Source organism: Rhinolophus sinicus, chromosome 17 (genome assembly GCF_057876585.1).
Source record: "Rhinolophus sinicus isolate RSI-liver-muscle chromosome 17, RSI-T2T, whole genome shotgun sequence".
NCBI lineage: Eukaryota > Metazoa > Chordata > Mammalia > Chiroptera > Rhinolophidae > Rhinolophus > Rhinolophus sinicus.
Window position 1 is genome coordinate 99,659,063 of NC_142517.1, and position 19,568 is coordinate 99,678,630.

General features: G+C 43.2%; 1 protein-coding gene across 15 annotated transcripts in view; it reads right to left on the reverse strand.

Moving 5' to 3' along the window:
- Positions 1–19,568, reverse strand: part of MED12L (mediator complex subunit 12L) — a 319,885-nt gene that overhangs the window by 243,857 nt on the left and 56,460 nt on the right. For all 15 annotated transcript variants that reach the window (XR_016019521.1, XM_074333588.2, XM_074333592.2 and 12 more), the window contains 5 exons: positions 10,198–10,367; positions 5,641–5,751; positions 4,418–4,687; positions 874–1,023; positions 2–101 (listed from right to left, as the gene is read on the reverse strand). Coding sequence is in view for 14 of the 15 variants with exons in the window: in XM_074333588.2 (XP_074189689.1) it covers positions 2–101; positions 874–1,023; positions 4,418–4,687; positions 5,641–5,751; positions 10,198–10,367 (801 nt within the window). In the remaining variant the exon portion in view is untranslated. The remainder of the gene's footprint in view (position 1; positions 102–873; positions 1,024–4,417; positions 4,688–5,640; positions 5,752–10,197; positions 10,368–19,568) is intronic.

The window sequence follows — 19,568 nt, forward strand, 5'->3', positions numbered from 1 at the left end:
CCTGCTGTTGACTCCTGGCACTTGTCAAAAGACCACCGAACTTCCACTGCACGGCCTCTTTGTTTTATCTGCTGTTCTGCCTCATAAATCCTTGCTCGAACCTGAAAGATAATCGCTTCTCATTAACTTGCGCTTGGAAAACCACAACGGTTTTCCAAATCATGTCAGGTTTTTCCACAGGAGCAGAGCACCCTATAGTGAACTACAATCTTGACTGTATTGTAGGAAATGCAGACTGTGGCCCAAAATGCATCTTAAAATTTACAAGTGGCAATTCAATGCCAGTTTTCAATAATAAACGCTCATAAAAAAATAAATGCTTGCGAAAAATCCTTAGAAGTGAAACTCTTTGAGGACATCATAAGGAAAGATGAAAGTTCTAAAATATCATCTTTGAGCCATTCTTCTATGTATGAAAGCAACTAGCCATGTTTTATTAATTTAAGAAAACTACTTGGTAAAAAACAGGGATCTTACTCTAAGTATTAGTCACCATCCTGTGTTTCAAGTTTCTTAAGTCTTTGAACCAAATAATCCAGCACGAATAAAAACATCTGACAGTTACTAAATATCCCAGACTGGTACTATGAAAGTCGTGTCACAGGACTGATGGAACCACCGCCATAATTATTGTCTGCGTGGCAGAACTCTCTGAAATAATTGCCCAGGAGAAGGTGAGAGATGGGGCAATACGATGAATTTCTGTGGTTCAGAGAGGCTAATAAGTCCTCCGCCAAGGTCACCCAGAGATGGGGCAGAGCTGGGGCTGGCGCCCGAGCATGAGCATGAGAGGTTAAAACACGCATGGCCCACTGCGCCCTGGTGCCTCCGGAGAGTGAGAATGCCGTCAAACCAGCGTCACAGGAAGTCTACCTGTTGATTGAAAGCCGTGTTCCCGCCTGGCATGGGGAGGCTGGAGGGGGCCACCTGCAGCAGATCCAGGGGTGAGCCTGGGTTCGCGCTCTTATTGTCGTTTGTGGAATAATTCCACACCAAGGCACTTGGGCAACAGAGAGTGACAGTCTGGAAATAAAGCAGGAAAACCCAGAGAGTTAGAGGAAGAAAAAAAGTATAACGACAGCTTAACAGTAAAAATGATACCTGGTCATAACTATTACAGTTTCCTACTATTGAGCTTAAAACATGAATACCTTACCCCAGTCTCAACTTTTCAAGTGATAAGACAAAACTAACATAAAATTATTAATTTGAAAGGGAGGAAGTACAGCTATTGAAAAATTAAGGATATTATCATTCATAAGGTAATATTCAGCACAGGAAACCTGGCAAACTTAATAAAAATGCAGTTATCATCACTTAAAAATTATCACTTAAAACAATTTTCATGAAATTTTTAAAAATGAGATGGAATTAAATATGTCATTTGTAAGGCTATAAAATCTAAAAAAGAATTATTTTTTTTTCAATCCTGCAAATAATGGTGCAGGAAGTAGTTTCACAAATGTTGGGCAGGCAATAACCCTGGAGTAGCGGGTGGCAAATTTTTTAATGAAAATCCAGATAGTATAGTTTCTGTCATATATTCTTCTTTTTTTGTTTTAATAACTCAGTGAGAAGATAAAACTCATTCCCAGCCCGTGGGCTGTAGCTTGTCTACCCTCCTTGCAGACATACACGTTTTATTCAAGCAGCTTACACGAAGCACTTTCTATGACCATCTCACTTACGTCACAACGACCCCATGAGATACGTGCTATTATTCCCCAAATGTCCGAAACTGGAAGATGAGACACAGAGATTAGTTTCGGGCCCAAACGGACATCGACACACATGGCTAACCCTGCTGCCTCCAAGTGCAAATTGAACAGTCTAGCTCACATTTAATGAAGCACTTCCTCTGTGCTGAACGCTATCCTGGAAGCTTTTAGTCATCATAACCTTAACCCCAGGACGTAATGAAATAAGAACTGTCATCATCTCCCATTCACACATGGGGAAACAGAGGCTCAAGGTCAAAGCTACTAAGCAGCAGAGCAGAAGCTACAATCAAATCTGTAATGACTCCAAAGTATATGCCTTCACCATTTTGCTGGCATGCCACTCAACGGCAAACTCGGTGAGCTTAGAGAATGAACGCAACATTTCTTTCTTATAAAAAGTGAAATTAAACATAGAAATACTAGATTCTGAGGTCTAGGAGATGTCTTTATGGAAACCAGATGGCAGATATGAAGACTGTCAAGTCCCTGAACCCTCCAATGCATCTGTGTCCACTGGCACACATCTCTACCCACTTCCTCCAGCCTGCCTGTGACAAAGTGGGGCCCTCGGCCTCTGTGCATGACGATGTGGGGTTCCTGTCTCCTGTCCATGATGGAGCTAGCTCCTCCCTGCATTCTAATTCCAAAGCCTCCCATATCTAAGGCACTGATCTAGCAAACACTCCTCCCCTCTTCTTCTCAGGTGCTCCCTCTGCTAGCTTAGCCTTAGCTTTAAAAAATGTTCAAATCTACTGGTCAAAAAACAATTTAACAAAAAAAAAATTTCTACTTACCCAACAGTCATTGCTCTCTCTTCCCTTCATAGACATGTCTCTCAAAAGAACAGGGACATTATTTCATCTCATTCTTCACCACTGCTCACCCCACCTTAATCTGGCTTCTAGCCCACCAGTCAACCGATCGTCAGCGACCACCATATTGTCAAGACAATTTCAGCTGTCTTCTGACCAGACTTCCTGGGCACTGCCCACTACTGACTCCTTTTTGAAACTTTCTGTGGTACCTAGAGAAGTGGTTTAGCATGGTTGCCAAGAGTGTGGCCTGTGGATCCAGATGGTCTGGGTTTGAATTCCAGCTTTGCACTTACCTGCTGTGTAAACTTGGCCATCATTTCATTAGTGTTACAAAACTAATATGGGCTCCTTCCTATCTCATAGGATGGTTCTGAGAACTAAATGACTTAATGTTATGTTACCACTTAGAACAATGCCTAAAACATAATAAATGCTATTCATACAACAGCATCATTCTTATTCTCGTTGCCTTTGTTTCTGTAATAATATTCTCTCCCCATTCTCTCTTCAGTCTAGCCGAACTTTCCTGGTCACCTCTGTGAACTTCCCTCTGCCATCTCTTAGCCCCTCATGCCCCTCAGGTCCAGAAGTCATCTGTCACTAACTCTTTAGGTAACTTCACCCTTCTCAATTTTGACCAGACAACTGGCCCTGAGTGATTCAAATCTACACATCTGGCCAGTTGTCTTCCCTTATCTTGAGAACCAGACATGTAACAAGCTCTTGAAAATATCCACTTGGAGACCGTAAAGGATAAGACGGTCCTTTGAAGTTACCTAGACGCTTCCGAACTTATTTCTTTGCGCACTCTCTCTCTCTCTCCCTCTTTCTCTCGCTCTCCCCTACCTCCCAGTCCCACAAATCTTCCCTGTACTGTGGCCAAAACAACCTAACTCACCCACACAGCTGACATGCTACTTCCCTACATAAAATCCTCCAACGAATCCCAATCCTAAGGCACACAAGGGGTCTTCTATGACCTGACCCCCAACGCATTTTATACTTTACGTCCAATTCATACCAACCTGCATATAGGAAGACCAATCAATCCTCTGGGCCTTTCCCACGCTGTTACCTCTGATGAGAACACTCTTGCCTCCTTTATTTAAAACTCACAAGCACTAGTCAGGACCACTTCATTCAGAAAGCCTCCCTGAATTCTAGGTGAGACGACAAATTGCACTTCTCCACTCCTTTTGCTCCCCGTGCATCCCTCCATCAGCCTTTGTCAGAGTATGTGGAAACTACCCATTTATAAGCCTATCTTCCTGACAAGACAGTAAACTCTAGCAGAGGTGAGACCTGTCCCAAAGCTCCTTAGTAAAGAGCAGTAAGAGCCCAAGAACTGCGACCTGTGAGCTCCGAGGGCAAGGCTGCCTCTCACTCCTGATGGTACCAGCCGAGGCCGGCACACTACTGGATGGCCAAGAACCACCCAGCATGATGCGTAGTAGATGAACAGAGCCTGATAAATCATCTGAATTTTAAAGAAAGAGAGAGGAAGCAACCCACTCAAACCGTGAACTGAGGACACTAAGGAATTCCACACGAAGAAGCTGATGCTCCAGAAGAAGAGTAACCAGCCGACTTCTTCTATGGGTTCCCTGAAGGATGTTTGGTCACCAAACTTCTTAACGAAGTGAAGAACAACTTCAGTAACTAACAAAGAACAACTACAATAACTTTCTTCTGGACGGAAGCAACAAACAAATCTTCTCTCAGCTTGATTCAACATCAGAAAATAAAAACACGAAGTTTCAATCTATACATTACTTGGTTGAAAACACTAGAGCTGCGAGGAGAACGTGGAAGATGCAATTCCCAGCACAAAGATTTCCCACAATGAAATTTAACCTAAAATAACAAGGGCCAAGGACTTACCTGCAACATACAGCTAAGTCCGTACACCAGGGGGCCATGCTGTGCACAGGAAATGAAGTCTGAGAAGGCCAGCTGCACGGGGCTCATGCCGGGGCCGGCGGGGCCGGGGCTCGGGGCCCCGATGCTCGCGCTGTTTGGTCCTATCATCATGTGGGGCGAGTGGGCAGGAAGGAGGTTGGGGCTATCGCTCAGCAGCAAGGCAAGACGCCGAGCACAAAAGTAGGCAAGACGACGCGACAGGTAGGCCGACTGAACAAATTCATCCGAGTACTGAGGAACAGAAGGACACCAGGCTTCAGTCACGTCTTATGCTACTTGGAGAAATAACTATGTTAACACAGATATTTTTTCATTAAAAAAACAACAAACCTTCAAACATACTGTACAGACCAGTGCTGTACAAGAGAAATATAATGCGAGCTACATATGAAATTTTAAATTTTCTAGTAGCCATAAACAGGCAAAATTAAAATAATGTATTTTATTTAACCTGACAGAGCTAAATGTTATCATTTCAACATATAATGAACGCAAAAAGTATTAATGAGATATTATATACACTCTTTTCTGCAGTAAGTTGAAATCTGGTATGCATTTTACGCTAAGAATACATCTCAATTTGTACTTGTCAGATCTCAACAATTCAGTAGCCACGTCTGGCTAGTGGCTACAGGAAGGACAGCACAGGTACAGACTATCTCAGGGAGGGTACACAGGACACTGGCATGGTGTAGTCTCTGAGAAGGTGACAAAGACAATGACTTTTCCCTAGATACTGTTTCATATTGTTTGAATAATCAAATGCATGTATTACCTTGCCAAGAAATTTTATTTTTTAATACATTTCATCCAGATAACCTAAATTTTAACAGATTTAAGACCAATCATTTTGACCTCAGTGGCTCAAAAGATTGTAGGAGATCCTCTGTATCCTTAAAGAGATGATTTGTTTTGTTTTCACAGAAATCTGTGTGAACAAGGAAACAGTATTTAAAGAGCTGTTTGGCTTAGCTCAGTAATGGGAGAAATCAATGTGGGTGAGAATACTTTAAAAGGACAGGTGGATAAAAGCTATGAACATAGTCATTACAGATGATTGCTAAAACTTTGTAACAACAACAAATTTTTTTCCTTCAATTTCAAAAATAAATTTTTTCCTCTTCCACCTCTACTTACCAATCTTGCCCATAAAATGAACTAGTTCATGGTTATATGCACTGTACCTGCAGCATTAGTGGTAACAAGAGTTTAAGAAGATCATCATCCATTGGTCTGATCTTTTCTAAAACATCCAAGATCCATGTCAAATATTCATGTTTTTCTAGCATTCCTTCCTTAAATGAACAAAGAAAAATTACACTAATAATGTTAAAGGAAAACCAACTAAAACTCAAAACAGAGCAGTTATTCTTATGCTTAAGTGTAATTTTACTGCTATTGTTTTTGTTGTAGTAAAACGCATTGACCATAGCCCAAACGCTAAACAAAATAATAATAATAATGTTATTTTGTATGGTTCATTTGGGTGGGTTTTTTTGGTTTTTGGTAATCTACTTCATTCTAAATTGAAAAAAAAAGAATTCTTACAAGAGAGGAAATTCAGAAGCTTTTAGATTCCCAAGGCCTATCAAATGCCTGGCTAGACTTCAGGGTTTATGAACTCATATTCACAGGGGCAACTTGGCCAATGATGATAATTTAGAAGTACAGAACTCCCATCACGCCATTATCCTGACAAGAGGTTGACAATCTAATCAGATCCAATGCCGCCGTAATAGTCTCCTCTATCCTAAAATGAATTTCAAATACTATAACCTAACTGTAAAATATAACCTTAAAAATATAATGGCATAATTAACTATAATCTAAATAAATGAAAGGAATTTATAATAAAATACCATAGTGTATAAATATCCCAACATAACTACACTAAAAAACAACACACCTACAAATTTCCAAAATGCCCCACAGGAGTCGTATACAGCCCCTAACATAAGCACTAGTAAACATTTTCATCTATTGCCTCCATATCTACATACATATAAATACACACATTATGTTATGATAGTATATGACTATCATATTATAGCTCTGCAGTGTGATTCACATCATATAAGAATCTTTAAGATAGAAGCCAAAAGCTATGTTTGCTGGGACACACTTTTGCAATCATTCTGGTAACAACCTTGGTAGTTAGCATAAAGTCTTACTTTGTTCCTAGCAACTTCTGCATACCTAGGTATCATCAGTGGTCCCCAACCACGGTTATCAACCATTTGTGGGAAAATATTGTACTGATAAATTCCAGTTTCAGTATCTATAAGGTTACAATGACACCACATTGATATGACATGGTATCAAGATATTTACTTGTTGCTCATTTCTAATTTTTAAATGTTTAGAGTAAAAAAGAGTTAAAAAGTTCGTGTGGGGACAGAGCCAGGAATGCAGTTTCCAGGCTCTAGGCCTCATGTGGAAAGGTGCTGGCTCAGGTAGTAAATGGCCATCAACTGTGATTGGATGGCCATCAGCTGTAGCTAGTTGGCCGTCAGCTGTAACCAGTGAGCCATTGGCCACTAATATAACTGCTGTGGCTACGCTAGCAGAAAAAATGGGGGCTTCAAGAAGATGGTGGCTGAGCCTGCAAGCGGGCGCAGTGAGGGTTGAGAATTGTGTGGCTCCTGTTTCCTGTTTCTCCAACCCAGCCGCGAGCGAGACTATAGTGGTATGACTCCCCTATCTATGGCTCCGTGGGTGTTCCTTTTTGGCCTCACCATATCCTGCGTTCTTATGTGGTATGGGGGCAGAGCCCCAGAAAGTAGTTTCCAGGCTCTCGGCCTCACATAGACAGGTGCTGGCTCAGGTAGTAAATGGCCATCAACTGTGATTGCATGGCCGTCAGCTGTAACCAGTGAGCCATTGGCCACTAATATAACTGCTGTGGCTACGCTAGCAGAGAGAGGAAGGAGGAGAGAAAAGAATGGGGGCTAGCAAGAAGATGGCGGCTGGGCTGGCAAGCGTGGATGGTGGTTTGCGGACAGTGTGGATCCAGCCTCCAGTGAGTATAGTGCCGCCAGAGAGAATATAGTGGTATGACTCCCCTACCTATGGCTCCGTGGGTGTTCCTTTTTGGCCTCACCATATCCTGCGTTCTTATGTGGGGAGCGGGAGCAGAGACCCCGCAGGCCGCCCCGCATGACACATGGCACAGCGAGCAGGGTCTCCCGCACGACAAATGGCGCAGCGAGCAGGGTATGGTGCCGGCCAAAGCTCCCCGAAGAGTGGTGGAGCAGTTTGTGTGTATGAACACTCAGTCTCTGGAAGACCAGGAGGAGCAGCTGCCTGAGAGCTGGACCCCCATGGAGGGGTGGGAGGACGTGGACGGTTCTCCCACCAGCACAGGAAAAGCCATGCCGCTGCTGGAGAGCTGGATCTCCATGGAGGGGTGGGAAGACATGGCTGGTTCCCCAACCAGCATAGGTCGAAGAAAGCAAAGGTCGTTGCGGCCCTGTGGGCTGGGAAGTGCTTGCTGACGCAGCCCGGATGCGGGACTTGTCCCAGGAGGAAATGCTTACTGAGTCCTCCATGGGAGACGAGGGTGAGATCAGGGTCATCCCTCACCCCCAGGACAGCCCTGGTGAATGACTATGGACTATGGGGAATTGCCTTCCATCCCTAGTTTAATGGACCGCTTGACTGTTTGCTTGGGAACATACCACCATGTAGTGGAACTGGGGGATATTTGCTTTTATGTCTTGCCTGGCCACCATTGAGAATATGTAAGCACCTTGATTGTGAGTCGCTATTGTTCCAGCACGGTACCCTGAGAGGCCCAGAGAGAGTGGCAGTGCCCTGAGAGCCCCTGGCTGTGTCCAGGAAGTGTGGCTGTGCCCACAGAGAGTGGCAGTGCCCTGAGAGCCCTGGCTGTGTCCAGGGAGACTGGTGGTACCCTAAGAAGCCCAGGAAGTCTGGCTGTGCCCAGAAGCACTGGTGGTGCCCTGAGAAACCCAGGCTGTGCCCAGAGAGCCTGGGTGTGTCCAGGATATTGCATTCACCTCCAGGCTCCTCACACAGGGCCCCTCGTAGAAGACGCTTGTTGCATAGATTGTGAGGTGAGACCCTGTAGGAGTGGAGGGTGGGGACAGAGCCAGGAGTGCAGTTTCCAGGCTCTCGGCCTCACGTGGAAAGGTGCTGGCTCAGGTAGTAAATGGCCATCAACTGTGATTGGAAGGCCATCAGCTGTGGTTAGTTGGCCGTCGGCTGTAACCAGTGAGCCATTGGCCACTAATATAACTGCTGTGGCTACGCTAGCAGAAAAAATGGGGGCTTCAAGAAGATGGTGGCTGAGCCTCCAAGTGGCGCAGTGAGGGTTGAGAATTGTGTGGCTCCTGTTTCCTGTTTCTCCAACCCAGCCGCGAGCGAGACTATAGTGGTATGACTCCCCTATCTACGGCTCCGTGGGTGTTCCTTTTTGGCCTCACCATGTCCTGCGTTCTTGTGTGGGGAGAGAGACCAGAGACCCCGCAGGCCACCCTGCGTGACAGTTAGTCACAGAAAAACTGCAATTTAAAATTTTAAGACCAGTAAAGGGAACTTTAAGTTAATAAAGAAACAACATGGAATTTTGCATTACGGTATAAGAGATGGTGAGTGCAAAATTAAAAAGAATCTTTATAAGCATTATTGCCAATGACTACACAATCGTCTGTCCTCAAGACGCTTTTGTCTATGTCCCCCTACGTTTATTTCTGTACGTGTGTATACTAAGATCAGTTTCACATTTCAGAATATGGCAAATCAAAACTATAATGAACTTTTAACATTAATGTTCTAATTAGATTCATCAATTTGGGAGCTAACAGCTTCGTAGAAAGAGATACTGATTTCAGTGTTCCTACTACATAGAGAAATCCTTGCAAAAACAGCAAGCATGTGAGAAACACTTTTTAAAAGATGCAGACTAAATCCTCAGCTCAATAAAAGTCATAAAAGCTCAGAGCAGGCACTGAAGTAGTCCTCTGATAAATGGAGCTAGGATTTGTAAGAGTTGTTTTTACTGACTTTAACGATGCTACTTCCCCCCAAAAATCAGGCTTTTTCCTACTTCGAGTTCTTAGGGAGAAAAAAAATCACTGACCAGCTGGACAGTTCTAAGGGGGAAATTTAGAAGCCACACATCCTTTCTAATCCCCTTCCTCTTTGATCATGATAGCAGATAGTGAAAGCCTGCGCTAGCAAAGTGACTTCAGCTGAAAGATTGAGGAAACGAACAACAAAAGCGCCCTCTTCTGGTCAATGTGATTTAGGTCCGTTTGTCTGGGTGGTGGTTCAGTCATGCCTCAATGCCCTTACCCGCCCCCACTACTGCATTTTAAACTGCAGCTGTGCATAATTAAGACGACCTATTATTGGAATTACTAACTAAACTCTAAAGGAGATCTACTATGAGATATCAGCACAAAGGTTATTTTTAATAAACACATCCATTTTTTTCAAAATAAAATGTTGAGAAGGATTATGTTGAATAGTGCAACTACAAAGCAATTAAAAGAGCTGACAGCATTAAAACCTGGAGATCAATGTGTATAATAAGAAGCTGTCATCTCGTGGCAAAGGTGTTACCTTGAATCCAATTCAAATGTGACAAATGTCAGATTGCTTTCTTTGAACGTGTTGGTTCACATCAAGCTATACTTTAACCTCCAGAAAACAAAACTATAAGGAATTTGCTCTTTTCTTGAAAGAACACTACACAGCCCAGAATGCCTGAGAAAGGTCACCTGGAACATGTGAAATGCCAGCTTTTCATTGTACTCCCATTGTTTCATGGCTTGCTCCACATCTGGTGGCACAGGGACAGGGCCGTCCCCTGTGCTGGAAGCCATGTGGTAAAAATCGGAAATCTTCGCCAACTGCTCTCGAAGATATCTGGTAGATATCTGCGTCCACTCTGCATCAAAAAAAAAAAAAAAGGTATAAGAATTAACATTTTCTCCCCCTTTCTGATTACTTGAAGGACGTACTGATAAAACAAACATGTATTACATAAAAAAAGGCTTTTTGCCCATGCAAACACTGTTCAGAAAGGCAGGCCTCCCCCGAAGCCCTTAAGGACTGCACCCCAGTGTAACGTCCTGCCCTGCAGCCAGCAGGAACACAGCCCCGCTCTCCCATGGAAAAGGCAGCTCTCCCCTCGTGCCGCTGCAACCCCACCCCTTACTGAGGAGGAGAGCTCCACACTGAACTAAGGGCATCTGGTGATCCTCCGTGTTAAGCAACAGTGAGCCTAACAAAAATCTCAAAGGCACAAGCACCAAACAGAAAAGTGAAGGGCAGCACTTCAAGAAATCTCAAATCGACACCAAAAGAACTCAAAATCGCCCAACGGCAGCTCTCTTAGGGTATGTTTTTTGGAGTTCAAGCCGAGTTTCAAACATGCCTAACTAAGGTTTGTTCTGTTTTTGTCAGTCCGTAGAAGGACCGGCATTCTGACCTGCAGGACCCCGGGACCTGCCAGGGACACAAGAGTGGCCGCCCCCTTAGACAACCTTCGGGACCTTTGATTATTCTCCTCTCCTCGACCAACACAAGATGCCTCAGAATGCAATCAGCCAGAGTGCCGAGCAACAAAAGGTAGGAGACTGTAAAGGGAATGGGAAAAGTAGAATTAAAAAAGAAAAATCACTTAAATTATTCAAAAATGTCTGCCACAGGGGGACAAATTAAATCAGTATGTTGCCTCTGGCAACCATGAGGGATGACATGCCAACTTTAGCCCATTCTGTGGATAAAAATGTAATAACTGCATGTGCACAGCCAAATTTCCCCAAAGATTAGCGAAACAGCATTTCAGAAGAAACCATCCTACTGAAACATTACCACCCAATGTTGTTTTCCCATTCTTTTGGCAATAGGTTCTCCCACCTTATTTCAAAGGAAGCTATTTTGACCAAAGTAAGATTAGACACAAAATATCTATTAGGGATTGAGTGTTGTTTTTACTTTTTAAATACAATTAAAATTACCTGACAATAGTACCCAGAGTTATGGCCTAAACCAGTTACTCTAATTGTCTTACTTACAATTCAAATTCAAATGCACGTGTCAAATTCCAGTAATAAACCAATGCAAAAAGGTGAACAGATACCAGGTCAATATTCTGTTCCTAGTGTAATAGTTTTTTAGAAAGCACCACCAATAACAGATATTGTCATTAAAATGAACCCATTGACATTGAAAACAAAACAGTAAATTATCAATGTCATCATCCTCTGGTACCCGTTATGGATTAATAGTCTCATGACACTGAACTGTTCAACAAAATAAATGCCAACCATGGAATGAGAGGAGTTTAGCTAAGCTATAACAAGCAATAACAAAAATAACAAGGATCCAATCCTCGTTTTTGTGTGTGCCAAGCCTTGCTATTAGCTTTCTCTCAGTAAGGTATTCTCAATATCCCCAAAGAATATTTCAGCCTCAAGAGTAAAAATAACACATACCCCTACTTTGTCAAGGGTATATTTCCTTTTTAAGGTTGTTGTTGTTGTTTTTTTAAGAAATATAGAAGAAATACATGATCACTAGAGAAAATTTATAATGCAAGTATGAAAACAAAAGAAAAACACCTACAATCCCATCACTCATAATCATGAAATATTTTAGTATATATTTTTTCAGTCTTTATGTGTGCCTGAATGTTTATATAAAAATATGTGTGTCTTTTTTTATTTTAATTGCTGACTATATCATTCCACAATCTGAATTCCTTTTGGAATTCAAATGTAGCCCACTTAGTAGTGCATTTTAACTTTACTGTATTTAACTGACATTAGGTTATCCTATCAAGCAGATAGATTTAGAGGTCTGGATAGTCTAGAATAGACTGTATAAAAACTAAGATGCACACAAAATTTTCATTAAAAATTGAAAACAGAAAATAGCAAATGGCAGTAAAAGTACCAGGATTCACTGCACCTCTCGTGCTTAGTCAGGACCGGTAACTAAAAGGGAGCAGTGGGGGCAGGCGGCAGGGGCATGACAGGCAGTAGTCTGAGCCGGGAATGCAAATACAGTCACAAGGCAGCTTAGCCAAATGCCTGTGCCTTCAGCCCCGCCCTGCCAGAATCCGATTTAAGTGGTCTGGAGTGGGAGCCCCCAGGTAGTAAAATAGGCACGGGTGAAGATCAAAGGAAAGATGGGGGGGTCAAAGGTAAAAAAGATGCAGAAAGTGAGCAACAAGGCTACTCTGAAAGTGGAGCAGTTCTAAATTCAAGCAACTTGGAGGGTATGGCCCCATCTGTCACTTACGGATGTTCAGTAGAACTCAAAGTCCATGAAGCCAGATGACTAGAAAGTTCATGAGTGTGAATGTACTGAAGAGAGGGGTCAGGATTGAAAAAAACACCCATTCCTTTTGACATTGCTCTCTAGCATCCAAGAATCCTCCAGCCACTGTTCCTTCTGTACTAATGCCCAGCCGCCAACAGAAGGGGTTTCAGAGGCCATGCAGTTCACTCCACCTTTTTACGGATCCCAGCACTGTAGGCTTACTCAAGGTTACACGGCTAAACCGGAAGTACACAAACAGGTGTGCGATGCCCCACTCGTGCATGAAGACACGTAAAGGGATAAACACATAATGGGTGAGCACAGAGCTGTGCCAGGTTACGTTAAAGATGATCGTCCCGGGCCTGGAATATCTGCAGAACTAGCAGGAAAAGGGGGAGCACAGCAGAGCGGAACATCCACCCTGGGGGCAAACCCAGAGCAAGGCAAACGCAGCAAGGTTCATGGAGAAGGTGTTCTGCAACGAACATGACATCAGCAGAGAAGCAATACCGGGCCGCATGCAGTGCTAACACACTAGAATGAACTTGGGAACAAGTGGCTCTGCCACTCAGCCATGCGACCTGGAGCAACGTATTAACCTCTGCTAAGCCTCAATTTCCTCATGTCTACAATAGGGATCAATAATGTATGCACATCAGAGTGACTGTAAGGATGAGTTACTTAGCACCGTTCCTGTAACACAGAAATTGGTCAATAAGTGGTAGCTATCATCATCAACAGGATGAAAAGTTTTTAGAAAGCGAACTGAAGGTCAGGCCTTGACTGTCAAGAGGACAGTAGCTGCTGTCACTGATGTTAGTCAGCCTCTGCCTCTGCCTCAGCAGAGCTGCCAATGATCCGGGTAAGGATTGATGGACTCAGTCAAGGTCGGTTTCATGGTTCCAAACTCTTCAACGGATCTACAGCCCTTAATGAATTAAGGCCCCATTCCTGAGCTAGTAATTAAAATCATTTCAAATACTACCTACCATTACATACTCCACTAGCTCAAGTTGCTTTCTGACTCTCATGCCTATGATGCAATCTCTGGCTGCAGTACCTTCTCTACTCAGGGATGTTCACGTGTGGGAATTTCTGGGCCCAGTGCAAATGTCACCTCTAACCTGCTGCCTTCTCTAGTCTCTGCACACCACGCACCACCTACCAGGGATCTCTTTCACCCCCATAAAGCTATGCCTTACATATGACATCTGACAATTAAGTTTGCAAACTTGTTACACCGATGTTGCTAACATTTTTTGATATCAGAGGGATTATTCATTATGAATTTGTACCAACCGGACAGTTAACCAAGTTTACTCTTTGGAAGTGCTGAAAAGGCTGCGTGAAAAAGTTAGAAGACCTGAACTTTTCACGAACAATTCATGGCTCTTGCATCACGACTGCACCAGCTCACACAGCACTGTCTGTGAAGGAATTTTTAGCCAGTAAGCAAATAACTGTATTGGATTACCCTCCCTACTCACCTGATCTGGCCCCCAATGACTTCTTTCTTTACCTGAAGATAAAGGAAATATTGAAAGGAAGACATTTTGATGACATTCAGGACATCAAGTGTAATACGATGACAGCTCTGATGGCCATTCCAGAAAAAGAGTTCCACAATTGCTTTGAAGGGTGGACTAGGCGCTGGCATCAGTGCATAGCGTCCCAAGGGGAATCCTTCAAAGGTGACCATAGTGATATTCAGCAGTGAGGTATGTAGCACTTTTTCTAGGATGAGTTCGCAAACTTAATTGTCCAACTGCGTAGTCAACCATCAACCATCAAATATTGACTTGAATCAATGCACCCCAAAGTTCTCCCAAAATAACTACTAAAGCAAGTTCCTCCCCAATTATTCTGCCTCTCAAATCTTCATACAAACATCTCTGCATTCTAGTTTAAACGCATGCACTGCATACCTAGAAGGTTTCATATACCACTATAGGGAAAATGCCAAATTCCCCCTCCAATACACTGTTTATTACAACCAAATCAATGAGAAGCACCTGTCTATCAGTGTGCTGCGAAGGCCCATGCAAATACGGAACTTTCAAGTCTTTTTAATAAACTTACAGTATATACATATATATGTGTGTATATATATATATACATATATATATCTTTCATTTTGTGAAGGTTCATTTTCCTGGCTATGTTCTTTCCTGTTATCAAAACCAGTGGGAACCCACTATGTGAAATAAATACAAGAGAGATCATCTTTTAAGAACTGCCACCAAGCCCAGAGCTTAATGCGCACATCTTTAAGGCAGCCACTTGCTACAGCACTTTAAGTCAAGGATAACAGACTCCTCGGGGGAGACACCTGTATCCTCGAACATTCTTCCTGAGGCTGTATGTACCACTACCATAAAAAGTTCTTGCCTCTCCACAGTAGGAACAGCCTGCTTCTCAAAACCGCAGGATACAGAGGATTTAACCAGCCTGACTTTGGTACAGATTCAATGGGAAAATAAGCTTCAGTACATGTAAAATGCTGCATACTCCATTTCTAAACACTCAGTAAAAACAACTGAAAATTTTTCTACCATTTTCCTCAAGTTTTCTGTTGTTAAAATGCTTTCTTTATCAAAGCATATCATCAATAAAGTGAAACGACAACCCACTAATTGAAAGAAAATATTTGCAAATCATACAAGATGTGATCAAAGAATACGGTACATGCTGCTGCCGAGTACCATCCAACAGAAAGGCAGGGATCTTCAATATGGGAAGTGGCGCGACGAACCTTGGTAACAGTGTGTGACAAGTTTCAACTTGTTTGGTGCAGTCAGTTAAGTGTGAGCTACGGTTGAGAGAAGATGTGTTTTAAAGTGCCGTAAATCATTTTCCATCATGACAACGCTCTGTGTCACACATCACTTCTGGTCTGGGAATTTCTTTCAAATAAAAACATAACATTGTGTCCTCATCCACCTTATTCACTGGATGTGGCACAGTGCAACTTCTGGCTCTTCCCCAAAGTAAGAATGATTCAGGACATCGAGGCAGCCATGACAGCACAACTAAAGACACTCATGAAAGAGGACTTCCAGAACTGCTTCAGAAAGTGGCAAGAACGATGGGATAAAGTGTGTTCAAAGAGAGGGGGAGTATTTTGAGAGGGATTAATGGCAATCTGTCTTTTACTGTAATAAATTTTTTTTATTTAAACATTCACTGTAGTTTTTTATCACAACTCATATATCTGATAAGGTACTTGGATCTACAATATATAATGAACTATTACACCTCAATAGTAAAAAGACAAATAACCATTTTTTAAAAATTGGCAAAGGAAATGAATAAACATTTCTCCAAACATGGACAAATGGCCCATAAGTACCTGAAATGATACTCAATGTCATTTCTCACCAGGAAATGCAAATCTTCATACTAACATCTTGTGATAACACTAGGACAGTTATAAACAAAACGATAATAACTAGCGTTGATGAGAGTGTGTAGAAATTAGAGTTTTCAGGCATTGCCAGGGGGAACGTACAATGCTGCAGCCACCATGGAAAACAGGTGGCAGTTCCTCAAAAGGTTAAACAGGGTTACCTTCTAACCCATCAATTCCACAGCTAAGTTATATACCCAAGAGAAATGAAAACACATCCACATAAAAATTCGTAAACAAATGTTTGTAGCAGCATAATTCATCCACATAAAAATTGGTAAACAAATGTTTGTAGCAGCATAATTCAAAAAGTGAAAGCAATCCATATGCCCATCAACTGATAAATCGATAAATAAGGTGCTATATGCAAACAATAGAATACCATTCAGCCCTAAGGAGGCGTGAACTACCAATACCGATACTACAACAGGATGAATCTTGAAAACACTACGTTAACTGAAAGAAGCCAGTTTCAAAGGACCAAATATTTTATGATTCCAATTATATGAAATGTCCAAATTAGGCAAATCTATAGGTCTAATTAGATTGCCTACGAGCTGGAGGCAGGGATTGAGGGGAAATGTGAACTGCTAATGGGTACGATATTTGTTTTAAGGTGATAAAAATGTTGTAAACTGTGGTGATGGTTTCACAACTCTGTGGACACATTAAAAAAACCACTAAATTGTATGCTTCAAATGAATTGTAAAGCAGGTGAATTATATCTCAGAAAAGCAGTTTTATCATTTTTCAAAGCGTTTGCCTGAAACATTCCCCAATGGTAAACAGTAATCCCCTACAAATGGTATGCCTTGGAGGGGGTAAGGGGTGGGGAGGAGAGTATGGGGTAGAAACAAGCGTGGCTAGGAGTTAATGGTTAAACCTGGGTGAAGGGTAAAAGGGCTTTATCATATTCTTCTGTATATGTTTCAAATTTCCATAATAAAAGACTTTTAAAAGAAAATCAGTTGTATCCTATGAAATGATTCAAAGAAAACCTGAAATCCCCTGTTCAGCCACTGTTCATTTGGGGAATGAAAGGGGGAAATCAGTGTGCTGACTGGCAGCCTAGACAAAGAACAGCCCAAATGAGAACTGCTGCCTCAGTGTGGTGTGAGGCCCACAGTCAGCAACCCCCCCCCCGCCCCCCCCCAGCAGATGCTGTGTTGTGCGGAATGGCCAGTTAGTGAAATCAGCATGCGGGGGAGGGGGCGCGGAGGGGGGTCTGTTGGCGTCCTGTGGAAATGCTATGGTGCAATAAACTACTGAAACATTTTTTCAATGCTTTAAAAACGGTTTTTCTCTAACAGAATTACCTGGAGAACACTGGTGTTTACTGGCAAATATTGAGTACCTGTGTTTGGATGAGTAATTTTACTGTTATTTGTAACTGGCCACTTCTCTCTGGTTTTATTTACTGGGCAATGACACTAAGTACTGTTACTTGAGGATCAAGGTGACACAAGATAAAATCATCGTGGGTATTTAGCAGCAAACATGAAATGCCTACTATGGGCCAGAAGCTCTCCTGGGATCTGGGGCTACAAAGGTGAGGGGAAAGCAATGCCTACCCGAGGTAATTCATCCCTGAGGTAAGAAGACACAGGGACACAGATATTGACAGCAATGAGACAAGAACTCTGACATACCATTGGACACGAGAGACGAAGCAGGGGGCCATTTTAGCCAAGGCTTGAGGAATGGTACCAAGGAGTTCCACGACAGAAAGAGCAGCGTGTAACATTCCAGGCAACACCGGCATACGGAGGAAAGGTCCCGAGTGAGGCTAGGAAGGTGGTTGGGGCCAGAGGTCCTCACACGCTAGTGCACAGAACGACCACCAGAGGGCGCTGGTTAAACGTACAGCTTTAGTTCCAACTCCAGATTTCAACCTGGTAATTCTGAAGAGGGGTCAGCATTGTTAACCAGCAGCGCAAATGACTGTGACCCAGGCAGTGACAAGCTATGGAGTTTTGTCTTTTATCACAAATGATTAAAAGCCACTGAAGGATTTTTAAGCCAATGAACGACAAGATCAGATATGTAAATTAAGACTCAGAAGTTATGGGGGACACAATCTGAAGAGCTGCCAAGTGCAGTGGGGAGGTAACTGAGAAGCAAACAAAGAAGCAGCAGATTGAATAGTAACCAACCTGACATCAGCACGAAGGAGAGAGAGGGGTAGGGGGCTTCCAGTCTCTCAGTGGGATGGCTCAGTGGATGGTGGTGCCGGGACTGAGTCGTGGAGCAGGCAGCACATGGGGGAGGAGGCTGAAGTGGGGAGTTCAGTTTGTTTGTTTTCATTAACCTTGTTTTCATTAAACTTTATTTTGAGATAACTGTAGATTTACGTGCAACTGTAATAAATACACACAGATCCCATGTACCTTTCGCCTACTTTCCCAGATGGTAACATCGTGTTAAACTACAACATCACAACCAGCATACTCACAACGATATAAGCCACTGATCTTACTCAGGTGTCCCCGTTTTGAATTCCGTTTGAAACACTTGAATTTGAGGTGTCAGAGATATTCATGGGAAAATATGTCCAGGGGCAGGTGGATACACAGGTCTGACATTCAGAGAAAGGGTCAGAGAGAAGACCTGGATGTGGGGGCCATTCTCAGACGTGGGTTCAACGCCTTAGAGAACGTGACTATGACAACAGAAGCACCAGCTGCCACAGGCGCGGGGTGGGGCGGCTTCTTCTGCACCGTAAGAATACCGGTTATGCACTCACAGGGCACCCAGCCCTCGGCTACGCCCGCGGCTCATGACTGGCTTGGTGGAGAACAGACTCTGCCGTCACACAGCCTGATGCCTGCCAACTTTGGGGTCCTGGGCAAGTCACTCAGCCTCTGTGTGCCTCAGTGACGTGTCTATAAAACAGTGCTGATAAGTGTACTGAGCCTGTAGGGTTATTTTGGAAACTGAGTGACGTGTAACATGCTTAGAACGACGATGCGTGCCCAGGAGAAAGCAAACCTGTATGATTTATAGGTCCAGCAGCGCACAGATGGGAAGTAACCGCAGGTGAAAGCAGGGTCTCGCTGGCCAAGACGAGGAAGACAGGTAAGGACTGCAGTCTGTCTGTACAGATGGGAGTGAGCAGGTAGCTAAGGGAGACGACTGACAGTCCGTCCCTCTCTGAAGTTCAGGGGAAGGATGGGGGGCAGGGAAGGAAGCCTGAAGAGGTGAAGACAGCTGTGTGAGCAAAGGGCACTCTGCCCAAGGAGTGAATGATACATAGTTGAGGATGGAGGGACAAAAAAGATACCCCCAGAAGATAAGAGCCATTCTACACAAAATATAAGTGACTGCACACTTGTGTGACAGATGGTTAATGCTTAAGCGTTTGGGGGTAAAAAGAGACCAAAGGGGCCAAGCGAGGAAATGAGTGGCAAGATCTCA